The sequence below is a fragment of the Somniosus microcephalus genome, chromosome 8 (genome assembly GCF_052327205.1).
Source record: "Somniosus microcephalus isolate GS21.2 chromosome 8, FLI_Smic_1.0, whole genome shotgun sequence".
Lineage (NCBI taxonomy): Eukaryota > Metazoa > Chordata > Chondrichthyes > Squaliformes > Somniosidae > Somniosus > Somniosus microcephalus.
Window position 1 is genome coordinate 14,252,951 of NC_140994.1, and position 25,840 is coordinate 14,278,790.

The following is a 25,840-nucleotide window of genomic DNA, read 5'->3' on the forward strand; positions in this document are numbered from 1 at the left end:
TGAATTTTGGTTTTATCTGAAAATAAAATCTGGTAGCAATTTAAAAAGTGACCATGGAGCTGTCCGATTATCATATAAACCCAACTGGTTCAGTCATCTGCTGCTGAAACCCTCATCCATGCCTTTGTTAGCTCTAGGCTTGACTATTCCAACACACTCCTGGCTGGCCTCCCACATTCCACCCTACGTAAACTTGAGGTCATCCAAAACTCGGCTGCCCGTGTCCTAACTCGCACCAAGTCCCATTCGCCCATCACCCCTGTGCTCGCTGACCTACATTGGCTCCCGGTTAAGCAGCGCCTTGATTTCAAAGTTCTCATCCTTGTTTTCAAATCCTTCCATGGCCTCGCTCCTCCCTATTTCTAATTTCCTGCAGCCCCACAACCCCCCGAGATATCTGCGCTCCTCTAATTCTGCCCTCTTGAGCATCCCTGATTATAATCGCTCCACCATTGGTGGCCGTGCCTTCTGTTGCCTGGGCCCTAAGCTCTGGAATTCCCTGCCTAAACCTCTCCGCCTCGCTACCTCTCTTTCCTCCTTTAAGACGCTCCTTAAAACCTACCTCTTTGATCAAAGCTTTTGGTCATCTGCCCTAATTTATCCTTATGTGGCTCGGTGTCAAAATTTTTTGTCTTAAAATACTCCTGTGAAGCGCCTTGGGACGTTTTACTACGTTAAAGGCGCTATATAAATACACGTTGTTATGTCCTTTTTTAAGGAAAGGAAACCTGACGTCCTTACCAATGTTCCCTTTAATTTTATTTTTGGGCTGCGCGGCCCGTTCAATATACCGCGCATGCGCGAGCGAGTGTTCCTATTTAAAAAAAACGGTGAGCCGGCTGCGCGGGAGTTGCAGAGCGCTGCAAGTTGCGTGGCCGCGCAGCTTAAAGGGAACGTTGGTCGATAACCGGTTCCTGCCTGTGTGTAAATCCAGTCCCTCACTAACGTGGTTGGCTCTTGACTGCCTTCCAAAGTGGCCGGGCAAGCCAAGCCACTCAGTTGTATCAAACTTCCACAAAGAATAACGAGAATAAAACTGGACGCCACGCAGACTGCGGTGCTTCAAGGAGCAGGCCCGCCACCAGCTTCTCCAGGGCAACTAGGGCTGGCCAATAAATGCCAGTGAAGCCCACGTCCCAAGCGTGAATATAATTTAAGAGAAGGCCTTGCTTTTAAAGTGCAGTCACTGTTCTATCGGGAGTGCGGCCACCATTTTTTGCACCGCAAGATGCCACAGACGGCAGTGGGTTAGATGGCCAGTTTATTTGTAATGTAACCTGGGGCCCATTTACCGCCCACCTCCCCTTCGCCTGCGATCCTTGGCAGATTTACTGCTCTTTGCAGCTCTGGGCTCCCATCCTGGCTGTGGGATCCGAACTGAGTGGGGAAATTTCTCGCTTGCCTGCCAGTAAAAGAATGCTATCCAGGTGCCAGGCTGTCCGAGCTTCCATACAGCAAGTGAAGGGGCCCTATTTCGAATAACTGTTGGGTCCTACACTATTCTTCCCTTGCCCATCCCGTCCCCTTTTCCTGTGGGGTAGTGTCTGTCTGGCACTTGACAACAGCCCACAGTGGATTGAAATCAGAGACTCATTCTGGATGACGCACACTGGCGGGCCCATTTCCCATCATTCTTTGGCACAGCTTATCGAAGTATTCTCGCGAGGGGGCACTTGAGCAAGATGTTTCGATGGTGGCCCTGGGCAAGAAAGGAAGAACTTGCATTTACTGTACATACAGTAGTGCCTTTCGTGACCTCTGGACGACCCGAAGCGCTTTACAACCAATGAGGTACTTTTTGAAGTGTAGTCACTGTTGTAATGTAGGAAACGCAGCAGCCAATCTGCGCACAGCAAGCTCCCACAAACAACCATGTGATAATGATTTCCTCCTTTAAGACACTCCTTAAAACCTACCTCTTTGATCAAAGCTTTTGGTCACCTGCTCTAATTTTTCCTTATGTTGATTGGTGTCAAAAATTGTCTTAAAATGCTCCTGTTGTAATACTCATTTACTGGCCATCCCTAATCTGTTTTTAGTGATGTTGGTTGAGGGATAAATATCGGCCCCAGGACACCAGGGAGAACTCCCCAGCTCTTCTTCGCAATAGTGCCATGGGATCGTTTACGTCCACCTGAAAGAGCAGACGGGGCCTCGGTTTAATGGAGCCTCCGACAGTGCAGCACTCCCTCAGCACTGCACTGGGAGTGTCAGCCTGGATTTTTGCGCTCAAGCCTCTGGAGTGGGACTTGAACCCACAACCTTCTGACTCCGAGGCGAGAGTGCTGCCCACTGAGCCACGGCTGACAGAGTATGACCACTCGACCTTCGTGTGGCCTTCCAGTTCAGGGTTGTAGCTTCAGTCGGATCCGCTTTCTGAGGAGCAGATGTTGGTCGCTTTGAGTTGGGTTAAGCGGCTGTGAAACTTGCACGATGTTGGCACGCCTGCTTAAAGGTACGGTGTGTGTGCAAGTTGCTGTTTGTCGGTTGAAGGTCAACTGAGACCGAGAAACGCATCGACTCCGAGGAAGTGAAGATTTATTGAAATCCACGTCTGCTCGCGTGACAGATGCGAGAGTGAGCCTGTCTAGACTCGCTCGCTGCTGTGTGTGTGTGTTACCTGTGCAGCTGCACTGATTCCTCAGTAGACTGTGGCTGCAGCCTGCTTAACCTGTCAGTTCAAAATGGCTTGGTTGAGGGTAGGAGGAGTTCTACTCCTGATCTGTATCTTGGTTATTGGCTCCATAACATGACCAGATAGCTGCCGCCCACTCCATTCCCATCTCCGTTATGGGATGGCGGAAGTGGGTGGGAGGGAACTACAGATGACCCCAGTGTTACTTGGCTAGGGAGGGAGAAAAAGCAGTTTAGGATTCCTGCTGCTAGTTCCTACTCGGTGACACCGCACCTTGCCCTCTAGACACTCCAGCGATGGCCCTCAGTCTTGAGCCAGATCTTTGTGGTGACCTCAGAACTGCCTAGGAGCTTCTGATTGTGCTCATTCATTGTAAACTCCCTCCCCTGCCTGTTGAAAACGTCTGTAAAATGGACAGTCGGAAAAACATTTTATAAATCGGAACATGGATTGAGAAAATTGGGGAATTAAAAATAAAAGGCTGTTCTTGCCAGCAGCCTCTGGGTACTGTTGTGGACACTCCCACTGGATTCTGGCTCCGTGACGGCAATCTTGCCTTTTTGAGTCGGATGGTCATCGGTTCAAACCCCACTTGAGCACATAATCAAGACTGACACTGCAGCCAGCACTTCACAGCTGAGGTGCCCATGGTCAGGGTGACATAGGAAGTGGCTTATCTCATAGGGTATCTGATTGTAGCCTTCAAACCATTCAAAAATAGGAACAGGAGTAGGCCATTCAGCCCCTCGAGCCTGTTCCGCCATTCAGTGAGACCATGGCTGATCTGCGACCTAACTCCATATACACGTCTTTGGCCCATATCCTTTAATACCTTTGGTTAACAAAGAGCTGTCAATCTCCGATTTAAAATTAACAATTGATCTAGCATCAATTGCCGTTTGCGGAAGAAAGTTCCAAACTTCTACCACCCTTTGTATGTAGAAGTGTTTCCTAACTTCAGTGCAAGTCCTTTCCTTAAACCAAGTAATCATTCAAGTTTTTTTTAATTTTTATGCATATTAATCCTTATGCTCATCAAGGTGAGGGTTATTAATGTTGGGTGTTGGACTCCCAGCTCAGGTGTAACTCCCTCTACTCTGGCCCAACCTCACGCCTCAGCACCTCAGAGGAGCACCTCCTACTGATTCGCTGTAACCTTTCGCTATTTACACTTAAATCCTTTCACTACTATTAGATTCCACCCCCTTGCTCTCCTTTCTAACCATCTCTTCCATAGGGAATACAGTTTTTCCAAGTCTAAAGGGCGGTTTCCACTGCATTTTCTTCAACGGCACCTCCCTCACCTGCGACCTCTACCACCTAGAAGGACATGGGCAACAGGTGCATGGGAACACCACCACCTCCAAGTTCCCCTCCAAACCACACCCCATCCTGACTTGGAAGTATATCGCCTGTTCCTTTATCGTCGCTGGGTCAAAATCCTGGAACTCCCCCCACCTAACAGCACTGTGGGAGCACCTTCACCACACGGACTGCAGCAGTTCAAGAAGGTGGCTCACCACCACCTTCTCGAGGGCAACTAGGGATGGGCAATAAATGCTGGCCTCGCCAGCGACGCACACATCCCATGAACGAATAAAAAAAATTCAATTGCATTGTATCTCGGTCCACAAGTTGGAAACTTTTTCCATTCCCTAGCACTGGCACATATCACCCAATGAAGACAGGAGAGAAAAAAAGTACTCTGTTAACGAAAGAAAAATATCTTTCTGTCTACATTGTCCATTACATTGAACGTACAGCACAGAAACAGGCCATTCGGCCCATCAGGTCTATGCCAATGAGCCTCCTCCCACTGCTCTTCATCTAACCCTATCAGAATATTCCTTTCTCCCCCATGTGTTTATCTAACTTCCTCTTAAATTTGGGTTCTTAAATGATTTATTTTGGCAAATTTTCCTATTTGGCAGCACTCAGTGCCCACTTCAGGCGTTCCATGAATTAGAAAGAGAATAAAACTCCCTGTAATCTCCTCCAACAAAGTACATCAACTCCAATTCAGAAAAGCAGGTCACATTGCCATTTCACACACTGAACCGTCCTCGTGACTCCTTTAACCAAGATCATCAATATAGTCCCCGTCAGCGCTGAATTTTCTGCTGTCGACTTGCTCCCATTAGGAACTGGATTGAATCTGCCCGAGTTCAGGGCCGGCACAGTTGCCAAAGGGACAGCCTTTGTCCCATCAGTCTGCATCTCTGGGTTCAATCCAAGGTCCAGAGGTGAAATGGCAATGCTCCCATTAATCACATGCCCCTCGCAGAAAACATTTTTACCCATTTTACACATGAAAAATGGATCAGATGCAGGAGAAATAACTAAAACCACAGTTCTACAAGACAAACTCTCCTGGTGTTGGCGGAAATACCTCCGAACCGGATTTACTGGTCACTGTTTATGCAAAAGGAGCTCAGTTCTGAGTTTGCATTAGCAACACTTTTTTAAAATTACGTTAACCGTACAAGCTGTCAGTTTGTAATCTTGAATGTCTAGTCCTTTAAACGTCTTCCTTGGCAGGATAGGAATTTTTAATAACTTTACTTGCTGCCTTCTTAAAAAAAAAATAATACTCTTTTGTCACTATGAAATATGATTAATATTACAATGACTAACATTCAGGCTAAATTAATGATCAGATTTATTTACAAATGAGATAATTATACTGAAGCAGGCGAATAGTGCAAGAGCCTAGAGCGACAAGAGCTGACTTACTCAAAGCGGAAACCGTTTCAAAACCTGAAAAAGTACCGAATCTTTGCCGTTAATTCCAGTCACTGCTGAATGGAAACAAAATGCAAAATACCGCAGATGCAGGAAATCTGAAATAAAAACAGAAAATGCAGGAAACACGCAAGCAAGTCAGTCAGGCAGCATCTGTGGAGAGAGAAACAGTTAACTCCACTTCTGAACTGAGTTTCTGGCAAAGACTCTAAGGAGCCTCTCTTGGCTGACTCCATTGCAAATAGGCAGCGTGACACAGCAAAGCAAAGATTCTAGAAAGATCCGACAGCTGGTCTGGAGGCAGCTTCCCTCTGAAGGCCCACCATTCCTAACACCGATTTATAGTCAGATGTGTGTGGCAAGTACTCTTCTGATCACTTGTCTACCTGACTGCTGGAGAAAATGTCCTTTTGTTTCCACCGAATGGTGGGGTGGTCAAAGCTTGCACGTAAAAGTGCACATCGTCCTTGAATGGATTAGTCACTTCATTACATGCCTTAGAACAAAGCGACTCTTTCCTGGACGACTTGCATATCAATCCTGCCTGCTCTCAAGGAGCCACTTTATCACTCCTCGAAATAATCGGATAATCTCTGGAGTATCATTTGGTTGCCCTAAATGCCAAGGTAAAGGGCTGCTTTTAAAAAATACAGCTACTTGAAGTCGTTCTTTAAATCGCAACTAAAATAAATAATTATATCATAGAATCATGCAGCTCAGACGGAGGCCATTCGGCCCATCGTGCCTGTGCCCCCGCTTTGAAAGAGCTGTCTAATTAGTCCCCCTCTTTTGCTCTCCATAGCCCTGCAAAATTTTCCTTTTCAAGTATTTATCTACTTCGCTTTTGAATGTTAATAGTGATTCTGCTTCCACCATCCTTTCGGGCAGTGCATTCTAGATCATCATAACTCGCTGCATTAAAAAAAAATTCTCCTCATCTACCCCTTGGCATTTTTTTTGTCAATTATGTTAAATCTGTGTCCCCTGGTTACCGACCCTCCTGCTAGTGGAAACAGTTTCGCCCCATGTGTAAATAGAATTTCTGGAGGGATAGATTTGAAGTTATGTTAAACTTGTATAGCACGTTGGTTCGACCACACTTTGGAGTAGTACTCCATATTATAAAAAGGACTTGGAGGCACTTGAGAAGGTTCAAAAAAGACTCGCTAGAATGACACCAGAACTGAGAGGTTACACCTATCGGGAAAGATTGAACAGGCTGGGGTACTTCTCTAGAAAAGAGAAGACTGAGGGGGGGATTATGAAAGGGTTTGATAGGGTAGACATAGAGATGAAGTTTCCACTTGCGAGGGAGCCCAGAACAAGGGGCCATAAATATAAGATGGGGAATTCAGGAGAAACATCTTTACCCAGAGAATGGTTAGAATGTGGAACTCGCTACCACAGGTTGAGGTGAATAGCATAGATACATTTAAGGAGAGCCTCTATAAACACATGAGGGAGAAAGGAATAGGATATGTTGATGGGGTGAGATGAAAAGGGGTGGGAGGTGGCTCGTGTGGAGCATAAACACCGGCATGGATCTATTGGGCCAAATGGCCTGTTTCTGTGCTGTAAGTACTGTGTAATAATTGTTACGACCACGTGTAGCTTTCAGATAAAGCAGGGTTAGCGGGTGGGAGATAATTGGACCAGTGAGCACAGACATCATTCGGTCCTCATTTTATAATCATGCATTTTGTCATTATTTTTAATATAATACTTTGATTTTATATAGTTATTATTAAATAGCAAAATGTACAGTAATTTGGGAAGCTGAGGAGGTCAAGTTGGCTGGAGCCCAGGAGCATTGTGGGCCGAGTAGCTGGGAGATGCAAAAACAGGTGCAACAGCCCCACCACTGGTGGGAGGGTATCATTACAGCGTGACAAGTTTACACTGGCAGTTCCCTTGATAAATGTGGACAAAGGAATTCATAATGGAAAAAGTGTGTTTGCAGATGTCAAATTTTTAAACAAAATAAAGACATAAGTACAGAAATATTTCCTTTTACTTTTGACATGGCCAAACTCTTGCACTGCAAAGTTTCTGACTTTTTTTTAAATTATTTGTTCACGGGATGTGGGCGTCGCTGATGAGGCCAGCATTTATTGACCTTGGCGAAGGTGGTGAGCCGCCCCCTTGAACCGCTGCAGTCTGTGGTGTGAAGGTGTGCTCACACAGTGAGTGTACTACTTTTGTAGCGGTTTGGTACAACTGAGGGTCTAGAGTCACATATAGGCCAGACCGGGTCAGGACGGCAGATTTCCTTCCCTAAAGGACATTAGTGAACCAGATGGGTTTTTAACGGCAATTTGGTAGTCTCATGTTCACCAAATAAAATTTATTTAATTAACTAACTGAATTTTTTAATTCCCCAGCTGCCATGGTGGGATTTAAACTCCTGTCTCTGGATCATTAGTCCAGGTCTCTGGATTACTAGTCCAGTAACATAACCACTATGCTACTGTACCCGATAAATGCTGGTGGTTCTACTTCACACAAGCCTCCTCCCACTCTAATTACCTCTTTGATCCCTATCCCTCTATCCCCTTCTCCCACACGTGTGCGTCAAGCCTCCCTTTAACTGCATCAACGCTCTCTGCTTCAACTACTCCATGTAGCAGTGAATTCCACATTCTCATCACTCTCCTGTAAATAACTTTTTCTCCTTAAACTCTCTTCATTTAATCTGTTCGTGACTATCTTCTATTTACGCCCCCTTGTTCTGGATTCATCCGCAAATGGAAACAGTTTCTCTACATCCACCCTATCGAACCCCTTCCATCATTTTGAACATCTCTATTAAGTCTCCTCTTGCTCTTCCCTTTCTCAGAGGAAGGCGCCCCAGCCTGTTCAATCTTTCCTGATAGATACATCCTTTCAATTCTGGTAACATCCTTGTAAATCTTTTCTGCACTTTCTTCAGGGCTTCAGTATCCGCTTTTTGTAGTATGGAGACCAGAACTGCACACTGGACTCCAAACAGGGTCCAACCAAAGTTCTATGTAAATTTAATATTATCTCCCTACTTTTGTATTTTATTCCTCTAGGAATGATTGCCAGTATTTATCTTTTTTTTTTGCTACTGTTCTTTCAGCCCTCGTCCTTTGGAACTCCGTCTTTGCTTTCAAAATCCTCCTTTAAAACCCATGTCTTTGACTGTATTAACACTCGCCTCCCCATTTCTTTCCTCCAGCCTGTGAAGTGCGCTGAGACATTCGGCGGGGGGGGGGGGGTGTAATTTCAACCTTTCACGACAGGCGAGAAACCCAAGGGTTCAGGTGGAACGGCAGTTTTACACTTCGCCCAACATTGACTTTAACAGTGAGTGAAATCGGGGCGGGGTGTAAAACAAGTGTTGCACCCGACCCCGTCAGTCTCCCGATGGGCGGGTCGGGTTAAAATTGCCCCTACTGTTGCTGTGGGGAACGTTACAGAAACTCATCTTATTGACCTTCCCTTTTATTATTTGCACCTTTTTGTGTCTGCCAGCGGGGCTTCTGTTACATGCAAGGCTCCTGAAGGCTACGACTCTAGACCGATTGCTATTTGTACCGTGTAGCTGCGGGGGTGGGGGTTTGGATACACCCCTCCCGGGGTGGTTTGGATACACCCCTCCCGGGGCGGTTTGGATACACCCCTCCCTGGCTCAAGCGAAATGGGAGAGTGTGTTGTCTAGACGGACACTTGGCATCCGGGGCTAACCAGACCAAACATGTGGCTGAAGTACTTTGATTTACTTCAGCTTTTAATTTTTTTGCGTGCTGCTTGTTTAATCAAGGAACCGTTTGTTTAACTGGAAGCCTTGAGTGTGGGCCAAAGCTGGAGAGAGTGTTACTTATTTGTACACTGGTGCCCAGGACCCAGTCTACATGCTTTTATTGGGGCAGTTGTTTCATTGCCAATAGTTTTTTTTTGTTAACCTACCCTTTTGATGCTTCTGTTGGCTGCCGTGCTGCCACACTCATATGATGCCGCAAACTGTTTAACCGCTATGTAATTGAGACACTCTGGCATAATCATAAATGGGAATTGTGGTCAATTATTTTCCGAGCTGAATATGATCACCATAAGCTCAAGTAACACTCATATAGATCTCTGAACCATTCTTGAGCAAACACAACATTTGCAATCGACTGCTGAACGTGCAGTGCAATTATTTAACGTTCTAATTTGGAGGTGGAATGATTTAGGTATTGGGGAGTTTTCTTTCTTTGCCTCCCACTTGCCTGTCGCCCCTCCCCCCCCCCCCCCCCCATGGTGATCTGGAATGAACTGCCTGAAAGCACATTCAGTAGCAACTTTCCAAAAGGGAATTGGATAAGTACTGGAAAAGGAGAAATTTGCAGGGCTGTGGGGAAAGCGCAGGGGAGTGGGACTAATTGGAGCGCTCTTTCAAAGGAGGATAGAGAGGTGAAGAAGAAATTCCAGAGCTTCGGGCCTAGGCAGCAGTAGTCACGGCTGCCGATGGCGGGGCGAAGGGAATTGGGGAAGAAGGTAGAAAAATTCCGGCCTCATGCGTTGTCCCCGATTATAATCGCTCCACCATTGGCGGCCGTGCCTTCAGCTGCCTGGGCCCTGAGCTCTGGAATTCCCTCCCTAAACCTTTCCGCTTCTCTGCCTCTACTTCCTTTTTAAATGCTCCTTTTTAAAAAAAAAAACTACCTCTTTGGTCAAGCTTTTGGTCACCTGTCCTTATGTGCCTCAGTGTCAAATTTTGTTCACGCTCCTGGGAAGTGCCTTGGGACGTTTTACTGCATTAAAGGCGCTATATAAATGCAAGTTGTTGCTGTTGTTAAGGAAAACTTGCAGATTGAAGACACAATAAAGTCACCTTTTTATAAAAAAAAAAAAAAAAATTATGCCTACATCTTCAGGAGCAAGAGAAGCGGAATTCATTGGGAATTTACAAAGCTGCCTCCGCTCCATCAAGACGCTGTACTGAAGGCTCTTTAACTAGAGCTGTTTTACAATGAGACAAATTACAATGACCCTGAGATGTGCAAGCCCAAATACTACAGCAGTCTGGCAAGGCGATAAGAGGAAGAATGTTGATATTTACCCAATGTTCCGATCACTTCAATATTTAAAAAAAAAATTACGGTCAAAAATTTGTAGCCAAGTAAACTATTATTATGGTGTGCCAAATATTTTGGTTATTAATATTTATTTTTTCGAATTTTCGAAGTGGATGTTGTGGATCGGTTAAACCTGTGATGTCCTGTCTGTTTTAGAAGTGCGTAGTTTTGGGGCAAGAGTCCTTGTCCTCACCATTGCTCCCCACTTCCGCTGTCCCTGAAATAGGTGCTTAATCTTACACAGTCCTCTTCGTGACAGAGAGCTTTGAAGGGGATTCGGTGTTCATGTGATTTGACTTTATCCTGCTTTAACCGTGCCAGGTTGCAGTCTGTGGCTTCGGAGGCTTCGATTTGTTTCTCTGGACAACCTGAATATATTTCTCTCTCGCTCGCAATTAATGCGCAAATTAGGACTTTTTTTTAATCTTTCCTTTTTTTTTCTCTCTTTCCCCCCCCCTCCCACCCACCCTCCCCTCGCAGGGCTGTCGTTGAAGAAATCGGATGCTGCCGGATGGAACAGGCTTGAGCTGTAATCATTTTTTTTTATCTACCGTGATTGCCGAACTCCCTACTGTCCTTGGAGAGTTTTGACCGACTCGTGTTGCCGTAGAAAGCGTTTTCGTGCCAACTGATTTGAGAGCCTGCCACTTTTTGTCCTTGTTTTGAGGCACCAACTCTAGGCTCGGTCATGCCACAGGTATGAGCTTCTTCGTGTATTCTATTTATCCTTCGAACCCCCGCCACTCCACCCAGTTCTCCCTGTTTAAGTGGGAGTGTGGGTGCGTGTGTCTCTGTATATGTGTACGTATGTTTATGCGCGCTTGCCTTTGCCTACAGAAAGGCCTGCACAGTACGGTGGAACCACATTTCCTGACCCTCGTCTCTCCAGTCTTTATGACCTGAATTTAACCCCACCACCACACACACACACAAAAAAAGCGGTGATGTCATCACTTGGCCACGATCTGTTGGTATGTTGGAAGCAAACCGTCTGCACAGTTGTGTTACCTTTTTTAGGGCTCCTTGGCCAGTTGACAATCTTTCAGTTCCACTTGACTGGCTGAGGAGGCTCCCAGCGAAAGGGGCTGAAGTTCGCTGTGTTGGATTTAGGGGTCACGCAAATCTGAATGGTGGAGACTTGTGGAAAATTTGCCCCCTCTGCGTTTAGTACATTTGCTTCTTGTGATTTTGTTTTGGGGGAGAGGGGGGGCGGATTTATGTCATTATTATTTGCAAGCTGTGGTTTCTGATCGATCCAGTGACATCGACGACTCTCCCGCCAACTCTTTGTGAATTATATTTTGTTTCTATTCATGTTTCTCCTCCAATTTGACAAGTATTTCCCCCCCCCCCCCCTTGTAGCTCCTCGAACACCACACATCAATTAGCCTGGGGAGGGGAGGAATGAGCTAGTTGCTAAGGAGATCCACTGGAATTTAGGGGTTCTGAGTCTCCAGCAATTAGAATCATAGAATCACACAGCACGCAAGGAGGCCATTCGGCTGCCGGCTCTTTGGTAGAGCTGTCCAATCAGCCCCTTTCCCCATAGCCCTTTAAGTTTTTTTCCCTTCAAGTATTTATCCAATTAAAAATTAATTTCCTGGTCACTGCTGTGACATTTTAAAAAAAATGGTGTGGTTTTTATTCATTTCATTTTGAGCACTTTTGTTTATTAATTATAACTAAATATTGGAGATGGGGGGAAGACTGTTTGTTTGACTGGGCGCGTTGGTTGGAGACCGGAAGTCATGTGATTTGCAACCTCCAGGAATACGTCCAATCAGAGTTGGCAACCCATACTGGAATAGTATAGAATGATTGACAGTTTTTCATGCCCTCCTTTTTCCCTTGCCCCTCCCCTCACCTGTGGGTAAAGTTACTTCTCTCACGCACCCCCCACCCCACCCCGCCCCCACAGATTTCTAGCGAGAAAGACTTTCATTTTTTACGGGGTTCAAGTCCCACTCCAGAGACCTGAGCTCAAAAAACTAGGCTGACGTTCCAGTGCCAGTGCTGAGGGAGCGCTGCGCTGTCGGAGGTGTCGCCTTTCGGATGAGACGTTAAACCGTGGCCCCGTCTGCCCCCTCGGGTGGACGTAAAAGATCCCACGGCACTATTCCTTTGGAAAAGCAGGGGAGTTCTCCCCGGTGTCCTGGTAAACCCTCATCGACATCACTAAAAAAAAAAAGAGATTATCTGGTCATTATCTCATTGCTGTTTGTGGGAGCTTGCTGCGTGCGAATTGTCTGATGCGTTTCCTACATTACCACAGCGACGACACTTCAAAAAAGTACTTAATTGGCTGCAAAGCTCTTCAGGACGTCCCGAGGTTGCGAAAGACGCTGTAGAAATGCAAGTCTTTTTTTCTAGATAATGGGTTGAGTGCTCTGGGGCGGAAACATTCCTGACCTCTGTCCAGTGACTTGGCTGGGAAATGTACTTGTGGATGGGAGTGTGGTCCGGCTGTGTCCCGCTCGCAGTCGGATTGCCCGGCGGCGAACCCTGTCTAGGTTTGCGCATGGAGAATAGCCACATCGGCAAGATGCCAGAGGATAACGATAGGACCGCTTCGTTAGAAAACACCAGCAAAGGCTTTCATTGTTGACCTATTAACAGCTGTAGATCAAGGCAGACCTGAGTGTCATCTATCTTTTCCTCTAAATATAGTTGAGCCTCTTCCTCTGGAAGCTTGCCAGAGCACCTGCAGAAATAATAAACCACTAACCCAATTGCTGCAGCGCTGCCTGGAGAATGATGGGACTACTGGTGATGCTGCAGCTTGGTTCAAATCAAGCTAGGAGGGAGTTGCACTTTTTTTATCTGTTATATTTTGTTTTACATAGTTTAACACACCTCCTCACCTCACTCTGCTGTGCGAACGTGTGCCTGTTTTGTCCGGTGCAACTTTTCTACACCTCCCAAGGCATGTTAACGTGTTCAGTGTTGACCTTTTCAATGACCCCCCCCCCGCCTTCATTCTTCTATTTATGTAATGGTGATGTTTCGAGGATGGTTCTTGAGCTTTATTTAGAGCGTACGACTGCGGCCTTGTTTTGCGAGATAGATTACCTCGCTGTCGGCAGCCTTTTTGTGTCGTTGAGAAGTTTAGGCGAAGGCCTGTTGTGCTGGACACCAAACACCGTTCAAAGAGAAGATGAGATGAATCAGGACGTAGTGTTTTAGGCGGGGGGACAAAGCTTGGGTAGAATAGAACAAAGCTTGTAATGAAGAGAGATAAGTACATGAGTCAGCAAGGAATAGAAGGTTATGCTGATGGGGTTAGATGAAGTAGGGTGGGAGGAGGCTCGTGTGGAGCATAAACACTGTCATGGACTAGCTGGGCTGAATGGCCCACTAAATTCTATGTGATTCTATGCTCTCAAGGCTAGCAGTGTGAGCTGAGTTCCTTAATGATGGGCTATGCTTTATTTAATCATCTAATGCGAGAGTTGATAAAAAGATGTTCTTGGGACAACTCAAAGCACGTCACCTTTTGAAGTGAAGTTATTGCTGCTTTTGTAGACCGACATGAGTCCAATAGAAATAAGCCGCAGTGAACCTAAAGAAAGCCAATTTGCGCACAGCAACACCCAACAGACAGCAATGAGCTAAATGACCAGATAATTTGTTTTGGTGATGTTGGTTGAGGGGTCAATATTGGGCCAGGGCACAGAGAGCACCCCCGCTCCTCTTCGAATAGTGCCGCGGGATGGTTTATGTCCGCCTGCGGGGGCAGATAGGGCCTCGATTTAACATCACATCCGAAAGGAAGATGGAGGAGCTTCCCCAGATCTGGTAGCAGGAGTCAAGTCTTGGATGTACTTGAGCTATATGCGGAGTTGTGAGTTGCATTTATATGAGAACATAAGAACATGAGAAATAGGAGCAGGAGTCGGCCATTTGGCCCTTCGAGCCTGCTCCACCATTCAATAAGATCATGGCTGATCTTCTACCTCATCTCTGCTTTCCTGCATTATCCCCATATCCCTTGATTCCCCATGAGTCCGAAAATCTATCTATCTCAGCCTTGAATATGCTCAATGATTCAGCATCCACAGCCCTCTGGGGTAGAGAATTCCAAAGATCCACCACCCTTCAAGTGAAGAAATTTCTCCTCATCTCAGTCCTAAATGGCCGACCCCTTATTCTGAGACTGTGACCACTGGTTCTAGACTCCCCAGCCAGGGGAAACATCCTCCCTGCATCTACCCTGTCGAGCCCTGTAAGAATTTTGTATGTTTCAATGAGATCACCTCTCATTCTTCTAAACTCTAGAGAATATAGGCCTAGTCTACTCAATCTCCCCTCATAGGACAATCCCCTCATCCCAGGAATCAGTCTGGTGAACCTTTGTTGCACTCCCTCTATGGCAAGTATATCCTTCCTTAGGTAAGGAGCCAAAACTATACACAATACTCTGGGTGTGGTCTCACCAGGGCCCTATATAATTGCAGTAAGACGTCTTTACTCTTATACTCAAATCCTCTTGTAATAAAGGCCAACATACCATTTGCTTTCCTAATTGCTTGCTGTACCTGCATGTTAACTTTCAGTTAAAGTGTCTTTCGCGACCTTTGAACATCCCGAAACGCTTCACAACCAATTAAGTACTTTTAAAAATATTCTGGTGACTAATATAATGCAGGGAACTGCGGCAGTCAATTTGTGCAAAGCAAGGTCCCACAAACAGCAATGAGATAAATAGCCAGATACTGTCATTTGTTTTTGGTGATGTTAGTTGAGGGATAAATATTTGGACTAGGATGCCCCTGATTTTTTTTTTTTTTTTGATTTCCAGCGCTGCGGGATCTTTCGCGTCCACCTGAGAGAGCAGACGGGGGCCTCGGTTTGACGTCTCATTTAAGACTGTGCCGCGGAGGGCTCCCTCAGTTACTGCACCAGAGCGTCCGCCTAGACCGGGTGCTCAAGTCTCTGGAGTGGGGTTTGAACCTGAGACCGTCCGACTCGGGCGAGAGCGCTGCCTGCTGAGCCACGGCTAACGCTTGAGCGCATAATTCCGACTTCCATCGACAACTTTGATTTCTTTCCCGGGGGCGGGGAGGGCGGGGGGTGGTGGACGGGCAAAAAAATGGTTGTAAAAGTTTCCAGCAGCCAACACTTTATATCCGATTACTTGCGATGCTTTTAATCCAGCTGTAAGTGTCTCCTGGAAGGATGAGTCACCACGACGCTACCACGGTAACCTGCAAAGCCCTTTAGTGCTCTTAAGTATGAGGAGCACTGCAAGCCCTTCCTGTGCTTGGCTCAGTCAAACGTGTTTTTGCTTTCTGTACTCGTTGCAAAGGAACCGATTGTCACAGGATTTGCTGCTGAAGAAGATCTCTTGCAATTGCCAGCGAAGAGCAGCTCTAATGGACGCTACCCTTGAAGGGCAGGCAGGGCGTGGCCATCCTTCCACGATTTGAAATGCAAGTCACTGTTCTGTGTGTCCAGGCTTTGGCAAGTAGGTGATCCTGGTCATCAGTGGCTGCTGACTCGATCTTAATAGATTGGAATTTGGCATCGTGTGGCTTTATTTTGCACAAAACAAAAAAAATGTTGTTGCGGGCTCTTAACGCATTTTAATTATTTTTTTTCTCAGCCCAATGCTAGTGGGATGGAACCTGCATTCGGAGATGCTTTTAGAAGCTGTTGCCTCTACATGTCCTTGGACCAGACCGTCGCCAGCCCAGATAGCAGCCCAGACTCGGGCTTTCTGTACGAACAGGTGATGATGGAAGATGCATTGATCAATTTTATTTCTTTAGTTTGCAGTTTCTGTATAAAATTCCGAGTGGTATTGTTCTTTTGGGTGTGGAGGCAGAACTAAAGTTGGAGAATCCTTAAGATTGTTGCGTGTTTAAAGCCCCACTGCCATCTGCTAAGCGCCTGTAGTCACTGCAATTGTACAGTACAAGCATAACTGGTTCATGGAATCAAAGAGCACCGAAGGAGGCCATTCGGCCCATCGTGCCTGTGCCAGCTCTTTGAAAGAGCTCTCCGATTAGTCCCGCTCTCCCCCTGCTCTTTCCCCACAGCCCTGCAAATTTTTCCTTTTCAAGTATTTGTCCAATTCTGTTTTGAACATCACTGTTGAATCTGCTTCCACCGCCCTTTCAGGCAGCGCGTTCTGGTTTTAATGTATCTTTCGATAAGGGGCACAGATTTCCACAATGCAACCCTTGATGAATGGAAATGCGATGGAGCTTCCGTTAGCCATTATATTGGAGGGGAACCTCACCCTCGACTCCCCAGGTCATGGTCCAACATGGATGGTCCAGCTATCGCCTCGGTGCCCCCGTGGTCCAGCTATCGCCTCGGTGCCCCCGTGGTCCAGCTATCGCCTCGGTGCCCCCGTGGTCCAGCTATCGCCTCGGTGCCCCGTGGTCCAGCTATCGCCTCGGTGCCCCGTGGCCCAGCTATCGCCTCGGTGCCCCCGTGGTCCAGCTATCGCCTCGGTGCCCCCGTGGTCCAGCTATCGCCTCGGTGCCCCGTGGCCCAGCTATCGCCTCGGTGCCCCCGTGGTCCAGCTATCGCCTCGGTGCCCCCGTGGTCCAGCTATCGCCTCGGTGCCCCCGTGGTCCAGCTATCGCCTCGGTGCCCCCGTGGTCCAGCTATCGCCTCGGTGCCCCCGTGGTCCAGCTATCGCCTCGGTGCCCCCGTGGTCCAGCTATCGCCTCGGTGCCCCCGTGGTCCAGCTATCGCCTCGGTGCCCCCGTGGTCCAGCTATCGCCTCGGTGCCCCCGTGGTCCAGCTATAGCCTCGGTGCCCCCGTGGTCCAGCTATCGCCTCGGTGCCCCGTGGTCCAGCTATAGCCTCAGCAGTACCATTTGGGCACATTTGGTGGAGCAGTACTCTCAGCGCATCGGTACAACTACACCCTTGGCACACATGGTACCACAATACCCCGGGCAGTCATGGCACTGTAATGCCATTGGCACAGGAATGAAGCGGAGTCCAATAGAAATAAGCCGCAGTGAACCTAAAGAAAGAAGGAAAGAAAGACTTGCATTTTATGAGGCCTTTAATGACCTATAGAATCTTGCAGCACAGAAGGAGGCCATTCGGCCCATCGTGCCTGTGCCGGCTCTTTGGTAGAGCTGGCCAATCAGCCCCATTCCAACTGCTCTTTCCCTGTAGCTCTGCAACTTTTTAATTTTTAAATAACAAAAATTAGGAAAGGCCATTCGGCTCAAGAGAGATCGTTTCTCTTGGGACATTAACTCTCCCATCATAACTTCTAACTATAACTTCACAAAATGCAAGCCTTTCTTTCCTTAAGATTCTAAGGGGGATTGACAGGGTAGATGCTGAGAGGTTGCCTCCCCTGGCTGGAGAGTCTAGAACTAGGGGTCATAGTCTCAGGATAGGGGGTCGGCCATTTAGGACTGAGTTGAGGAGGAATTTCTTCACTCAGAGGATTGTGAATCTTTGGAATTCTCTGCCCCAGAGGGCTGTGGATGCTCAGTCGATGAGTATATTCAAGGCTGAGATCGATAGATTTGTGGCATCTAGGGGAATCAAGGGATATGGAGATTGGGCGGGAAAGTGGAGTTGAGGTCGAAGATCAGCCATGATCTTTATTGAATGGCGGAGCAGGCTCGAGGGGCCGAATGGCCGACTCCTGCTCCTAATTCTTGCATCCTTACGTTCCTTCTTTCTTCAGATTCACTGGGGTAGAAATTGGTCTCGGGCGGTGTGACCTCGGACCCCTGTTATACGTCCGCTTGATATTCAGTTCTAGTGAAGTCAGTGGAGTTGAATATCGGGCGGGGAATATAACGAGAGGCCGATTTGATTCCGCCCGTTTCGTGCTGCCGCCCCCGCAGAATTTCTAGCTTGCTGTCTCTCATTTATATTGGACAGCGGGACTACAAAAAGTATCATTGCAAATTCACCTGTGGAGTAAATTTTTAATATTGCAGTACACCTTTTCTACCAATAGAGGAAACTCTATTGCCATATCTTGCTGATATAATGTCAGAAATAATGATTACAATACTCACCAGTTTCTTGCAGCAGGCAGAGAGAACCTTAAGCCTTAGACACGCAAAATGGTCCTGGACCCTTTGTTTTTATTTTTCCAGAAGCTCCTGTGCGTTTTTTTACTTCTGCCTTTTCTTCCCGTTCTCTATTTCCTTCAAACCTGCTGTGTTGGGCTTTCACAACCATTACCCTGCGCCAATTAGATGAAGACCTGTATAGGTTAAAGCCACCTCGCCTGATCCTTCAAAAGAATATTTTCAGGAAAAGGTTTCTAGTTTTCTTAACATTCGTTTAGAAATTGCAGAAGAACCGGAGGCGACATGAGGGGGGTAAAAAACTGTTACGCAGCGAGTTGTTGTGATCTGGAACGGGCTGCCTGAAAGGGCGGTTGAAGCGGATTCAATTGTAACATTCAAGAGGGAATTTGATAAATACTTGAAGGGCTATGGGGAAGGAGCAGGGGAGTGGGACTAATTGGATAGTTCTTTCAAAGAGCCGGCACATGCACAATGGGCCCAATGGCCTCCTATGCTGTATAATTCTATGCTCCTATACTTTATCTTACCCGTCTTTTTTTTCTTTTTAAACCTACTGGGGAGAAAATTCAGTTGTTTGCGCCTCCCATTAGCGCCTTAAGAGGGCACTAATGGGGCGCAAAGCAACTAACGCCCGGGCGCAGTGATTTTTGCGCCGCTTGCGAAATTAACTAGACATTTTGTGGCGGCGCTAAACACTATCGCCACGATCTCCTGCGCCGACAGATCGTGATGTCAGTCGAGTGCGCAACGCCCCGGTAGTGCCCTGGACCGGATATTGAGTGGCGCCCCCTGCCTTACCGCCTGCCGCTAGCAACAACAAGTTGAGGGGAGCGTTTTGCAGTCAGAAAGGGACTGGGGGAGCGCTATTTAAAGGCGACCGCTTCCTGCCTCTTTTTGTTGGTGACATTTTTGCACCACGCATTCTGAGAGAGAGAGAGAGACTTCTGGAGAGATTCAACGCTGTGTGAAGGGGTTTTGGGTACTGAGCAGCACTTTGCAGGTTCATTTTGATTTGCCCTTGTATCGATTTAGAAGCGACTGTGGGGGCTGCACTCTGAGCTCTTTCCCTGGGTGTCTCCATTGTTCTTTCCAGCAGATTTGATGTACAGGTCTCTCCAGGCCGAGATTCAAGGCTGCAATGAGCAGGGTGTGGATGGAGAACAAGATCGACCCTCCCCTTTAAGAACTGGCCGGCGCCAGTGTGTCTGTGTTCCATTGCTGACTGACATCACATGAGCTTCGCCAGCGCTCTGAGGTAGCGCCTCGCTCCTCAACCTTTGCACCTTAAAGCAGGTGTGAAGCGCCTGATTTAGGGCTCCAATCACCTCCAGGGGCGATAAAAGCCAAGTTTGCCGTCGGAGGCGATAATTAGTGCCAGGCGCTAAACTTTGCGCACGGCCGATAATGGCGCCCCAAACGGGGCGATACTGAATTTTTCCCCCACTGTGTTTCAATTTTGTTTTATGTTTGTGTGAGCACATTTCCCTTCTGTTTTTCCAGAACGTATGTTCTCATCCCTTTTACTGTAATGACATCAGGCCACGTCCCAACCGCAGTCAAGCAGATGACATCACAAATTGCCACAATTAGAACATAAGAACATAAGAAGTAGGAGCAGGAGTAGGCCATATGGCCCCTCGGGCCTGCTCTGCCATTCAATAGGATCATGGCTGATCCGAACCTAGACTCACGTCCACTTTCCTGCCCGCTCCCTGTAACCCCTAATTCCCTTATCAGCAAGGAAACTGTCTATCTCCGTTTTAAATTTATTTAATGTCGCAGCTTCCACAGCTCCTCCTGAGGTAGCAAATTCCATAGATTTACTACCCTCAGTGAAGAAGTTTCTCCTCATCTCAGTTTTGAAAGGGCAGCCCCTTATTCTAAGATTATGCCCCCTAGTTCTAGTCTCACCCATCAGTGGAAACATCCTCACCGCATCCACCCGATCAAGCCCCCTCACAATCTTATATGTTTCGTAAGATCGCCTCTCATTCTTCTGAACTCCAATGAGTAGAGGCCCAACCTACTCAACCTTTCCTCATAAGTCAACCCCCTCATCTCCGGAATCAACCGAGTGAACCTTCTCTGAACTGCCTCGAGAGCAAGTATATCTTTTCTTAAATATGGAAACCAAAACTGTACGCAGTATTCCAGGTGTGGCCTCACCAGTACCCTGTATAACTGAAGCAAGACTTCCCTGTTTTTATACTCCATCCCCCTTGCAATAAAAGCCAAGATTCCATTGGCCTTCCTGATCACCTGCTGTACCTGCAAACTAACCTTCTGTGTTTCATGCACCAGGACCCCCAGATCCCTTTGTACTGTAGCACTTTGCAGTTTCTCTCCATTTAGATAATAACTTGCTCTTTGATTTTTTTCTGCCAAAGTGCATAACCTCACACTTTCACAATTCCCCCAACTGTACTAGTGGGAGATAGGCAAGAGTGGCCCTTTTCCCTGCCAGGCATGGAGATGTCTAGTCTCTGCTTGCTGCCATTGGGCTTCACAGTTGGGTTCAGGACAGGAAGAGTGAGGAGCGGTTGAGCGGAAAAAGTGCACACAAAATATTAATTGTACCTTTTTTTCTTTTGTCAATCCTAGGAACGTCAGTTAGCCTATACCAATGGCTCCAGAAACGACCTGCTAAGTCTGAATTTGTACAGGAGCCCAGTGAAAGACAATATAGAGCTACTGAGTGATCTAGTGGATGATGAACCATCTGACAGCAACAAATGTGAGCGTTGGGATATATCGGCTTTAGAAGACTTTACCAAGTACACCAAAGCTGATCTTTGGAACAATAAAGAGTTGGACTTGTTGGGTTTGGATGAGCATGCAAGCCCTTATCAAAATGAAGCTGAGGTATCTCAAACGCCAACGCTAGCTGAGCTGAATGCTGACGACTCGCCGCTCGTTGGCGACTCTTGGTGCCTCCTTCGAACTGTGAAGGAAGCTTCTCCATTCTCTAGTAAGCCTGACAGTGTCTGCAGAGCCACAGAGAACCCTAAAAAAGGCAACTGTATGGATTCTTTAATAGATTCTGACTTCCAGTCAGATGGTACTGTTTTTCTTCAGAAAAGGGAAGACCAGCAAAGTCATTCGAGAGGTAGCAGGCCCTGTATCAATGCAGTAGGCCCCAGAAATACTGAGATACCATCTAAATCTGGAAGCCACGAGCTCCGTGACCAAACCAGTAATTCCAGAGTACAAGTAGACCCTGTGCCGAGTCCGGAAGAAGGAGCAGTTCATAACAGAACTGGATTGAGTTCTTGGAAGTATCACAAACGATCAGCCGCCACAGAGCTGAGGGACAGGTGTGTAGAGAAAACTGACGTTAATAAGGGAGCTGGTCAAGTCTACACCCATCTCGCTGCGTTCCCTATCTGGTCTGACAGGCAGGCAAGTGGGGGGCGAAGTCCTGAAGCTGGGGTTGAACTGAAGAATGATGAGCACAACTATTCCTTGTTTAGCGCTGAAGGTCTGGGATTGCAAGCAAATGAAGAGAGACTAGAGCCTGAGGATGGCTCGGACAGTGAGCAGGACGACAGTGAGAATGAAGACGATGAGGAGGAAGATGATGATGACGATAAAGATGACTTCAGTGATTATCTTTCTGAAGGAGGTAAATTGAGCATACAATTGCATTTTGGTCTCGGACAACAATATATATTTATACAACGTCTTTAACGTAGCAAAACGTCCCAAGACGTTTCGCAGGAGGATTATCAAACAAAAATTGACACTGACTCACATAAGGAGATATTAGAACAGGTGACCAAAAGCTTGGTCAAACAGGAAGGTTTTAAGGAGCGTCTTAAAGGAGGAGAGAGAGGTAGAGAGGCGGAGAGGTCTAGGAAGGGAATTCCAGAGTTTAGGATCTTTGAATGTTTGGCTGGATTATTTTTTTAAATACCATGTTGTGGTTGGCTTTTTGATTGAAGCTTAAGCCCTCTGGATATTGCAGAAGCCTGGGAGTAGCGATGGATATGAACCTCCGTCTATAAGCACGTTACTAAACTGTTGCAGTAAGCACATTACAATTGGTCTCCGTGTCCCCAAAAAAGCCATGGTTGTTGTTCCTGTTCACTAGCCAGTGACCCTCGCCCCTTGCTCGAATACGTAGGTGTGCAGATAATTGGGTGAGAACAGAATCCAGCTAACACCAAATGAATTCATTTCAACACTAAACTAATTAATTAAATAAAATAATGGGAGAACAGGAGATGTGTTGCTGCTGCAATATGTGGGAGATTGTGGACATTCTTGTCCAGAGTGACCACATCTGCGGTAAGTGTCTGCGGCTCGAGGAACTTCGGCTCCGAGTTGAGGAGCTGGAGTCCGAGCTGCAGACATTGCGAGACATCAGGGAGGGAGAAAGTTACCTGGACCTTTTGCTCCAGGAGGCAGCCACACCCCTTAGATTAAATACTTTAGAATTGACACGTGGTCAGGGACAGGAGGGTGTGACTGCGAGTGAGGCAGGTACGGGGATCCAGGAGGTAGTAATTCAGGAGCTTCAGTCCCTGCACTTGTCCAATAGATTCGAGGTTCTTGCAACCCTTGCGGACAAGTGCGGGGACTGCAGGGAGGACGAGCAAACTGACCACGGCACCGTGGTACAGGAAGCCGTTCAAGTGGGGGGAGTAAAAAGGAAGGTGGTTGTAGTAGGCGACAGTATAGTTGGGGGGGATAGACACTGTTCTCTGCAGCCAGGAGCGTGAGTCCGAAAGGCTATGTTGCCTACCTGGTGCCAGGGTAAAGGACTTCTCCTCCGGGCTGGAGAATAACTTGGAGTGGGAAGAGGAGGATCCAGTTGTCGTGGTCCACGTAGGTACCAATGACAGGTAGGACAACGAAAGAGGTTCTGCTGAGAGAGTTTGAGCAGCTAGGGACTAAATTAAAAAGCAGAACCACAAAGGTCATAATCTCTGGAATATTACCAGAGCCACGAGCAAATTGGCATAGGGTCAATAGGATCAGGGAGATGAATGTGTGGCTCAGAGATTGGTGTGGGAGAAGTGGGTTTCGATTCGTGGGGCACTGGCACCAGTACTGGAGAAAGAGAGAGCTGTTCCGTTGGAACGGACTACACCTGAACCATGCTGGGACCAGAGTTTTAGCGAATCGAATAGGGAGGTAGATAGGGCTTTAAACTAAATAAGGGGTGGGGGGGAGGGTCCCGGTGGAGAGAAATCTAGAATGCTAAAGAGAAAAGACAAGGAGGCAGTGCAGGAAAGTGATTGGGGTAAGGATAACCAGAGTGTGTCAGGAAGGGACAGAGCGTCCAAACAAAGGAGTGCACTAACAAATAGGATCCGGATAAGACATATAGGCCTAGAAATTGGGTTGGGGCGCCATAGTGGCACAAAAGTCGCCTGAGCGCAGGATTTAGCGCAGCGCTCGGAGTAATTCCGATCGCCAGAAATTCAGTTTCAGTGCCGCTCGAGGGACACGGGGCGAGGCTCAAGGCGCTCCGCGTCCCTCTTAGGGCGCTGAAACTGATTATTGCAGCACAACGTGCCGCAGCGCCACACGCTGCGGCACGGCACGCTGTGGTACTGCAGGCCTTCCTCCCACTGTTAAGGGGGAGGTGCCTGCAACAGCGCAATCCCCGATCGCGAGTGCCGGCAAATGAGCCCGGCACCAAGGAGAAGTGCCGGGCTCTCTGGGAACAGCCGGCAATGCCGCTGGGGGGGGGGGTGGGTGGTTAGGAGGCCGGGGACGGAGGTGCTGGCAGGCGGCCCCCCCGCACCTCCACCTTAACTTGCGCCGCTGCCGGCACAGTAAGGCCCCGTGAACCGGGCGCGGGTAGCGAGCGGCGCAACTGCGGCGTTCGCTACCAAGTATCGCGAACGGGGCACGAATGGGGCGCTGCGCACACCGATGACGTCATCGGTGGCGGCGCAGCGCAAAAGCCTAACGCCACCATTAGCGCCCCTACTGAATATCACGGGAGACGCAGCCAGTGGCGCTACAGCCACTGACTGCCTCTTTAGGCGCTAACAGGTGGCGCTACTCACCCAATTTCTCCCCCAATAGGGCCATAGTACAAAAAAATGTTAAGATGTCTAAAAATGTAAAAAAGAAAAATCTAAAGGCACTGAATCTGAATGCACAAAGCATTCATAATAAGGTAGACGCATTAACAGCACAGATAAATAGATACGATATAATTGCGATTACAGAGACATGGCTGCAGGGTGACCAAGGCTGGGAGCTGAATATCCAAGGATATTCGATATTTGGGAAGGACAGGCAAAAAGGAAAAGGAGGTGGGGTGGCATTATTAGTAAAGGATGAAATCAGAGCAATAGTGAGCAAGGATATTGGCTCAAAGTCAAGATGCAGAATCAGTCTGGGTGGATCTAAGAAGCACCAAGGGGCAGAAAACATTGGTGGGAGTTGTCTATAGGCCTCCAAACAGTAGTGGTAATGTAGGGGATGGCATCAAACAGGAAATTAGAGATGCATGTAACAAGGGCACTACAGTAATCATGGGTGACTTTAATCTACATATAGACTGGCCAATTAGCAATGTACAAGATGGTTTTTTAGACCAGTACATTGAGGAGCCAACTAGGGAACAGGCTATCCTAGATTGGGTATTGTGCAATGAGAAGGGGTTAATTAATAATCTTGTGTGGGGTCCTTTAGGGAAGAGTGACCATAACATGATAGAATTCTTCATTAAGATGGAAAGTGAAGAAGTCCAATCTGAAACTAGGGTCCTAAATCTAAACAAAGGAAACTACAAAGGTATGAGGAGTGAGTTGGCTATGATAGATTGGAGAGCTTCATTAAAAGGCATGACGGTGGATAGACAATGGCTAACATTTAAGGAACGAATGCATGAATTGCAACAGTTATACATTCCTTTCTGGCGCAAAAACACAAAAGGAAAAGCGGCCCAACCATGGCTAACAAAAGAAATTAAGGATAGTATTAGATCAAAGAGGAGTCATATAAAGTTGCCAGAAAAAGTTGCAAGCCTGAGGATTGGGAGCAGTTTAGAATTCAGCAAAAAAGGACCAAGAGATTGATTAAGAGGGGGCAAATAGAGTACGAGAGTAAACTTGCAAGGAACATAAAAGCAGACTGTAAAAGCTTCTACAAGTATGTAAAAAGATTAGTGAAGACAAATGAAGGTCCCTTACAATCAAACGGGAGAATTTATAATGGGGAACAAGGAAATGGCAGAACAATTAAACAAATACTTTGGTTCTGTCTTCACGAAAGAGGACACAAATAACTTCCCAGAAATGCTAGGGAACCAAGGGTCTAGTGAGAAGGAGGAATTAAAGGAAATTAGCATTAGTAAAAAAAAATAGTGCTGGAGAAATTAATTGGACTAAAAGCTG

General features: G+C 47.2%; 1 protein-coding gene across 1 annotated transcript in view; it reads left to right on the forward strand.

Moving 5' to 3' along the window:
• Positions 1–25,840, forward strand: part of LOC147113328 (CREB3 regulatory factor-like) — a 155,628-nt gene that overhangs the window by 61,265 nt on the left and 68,523 nt on the right. The window contains exons 2-4 of the mRNA XM_085994260.1: positions 10,939–11,155; positions 16,061–16,186; positions 21,084–22,104. Coding sequence (XP_085850386.1) covers positions 11,147–11,155; positions 16,061–16,186; positions 21,084–22,104 — 1,156 coding nt within the window. The 5' untranslated portion in view covers positions 10,939–11,146. The remainder of the gene's footprint in view (positions 1–10,938; positions 11,156–16,060; positions 16,187–21,083; positions 22,105–25,840) is intronic.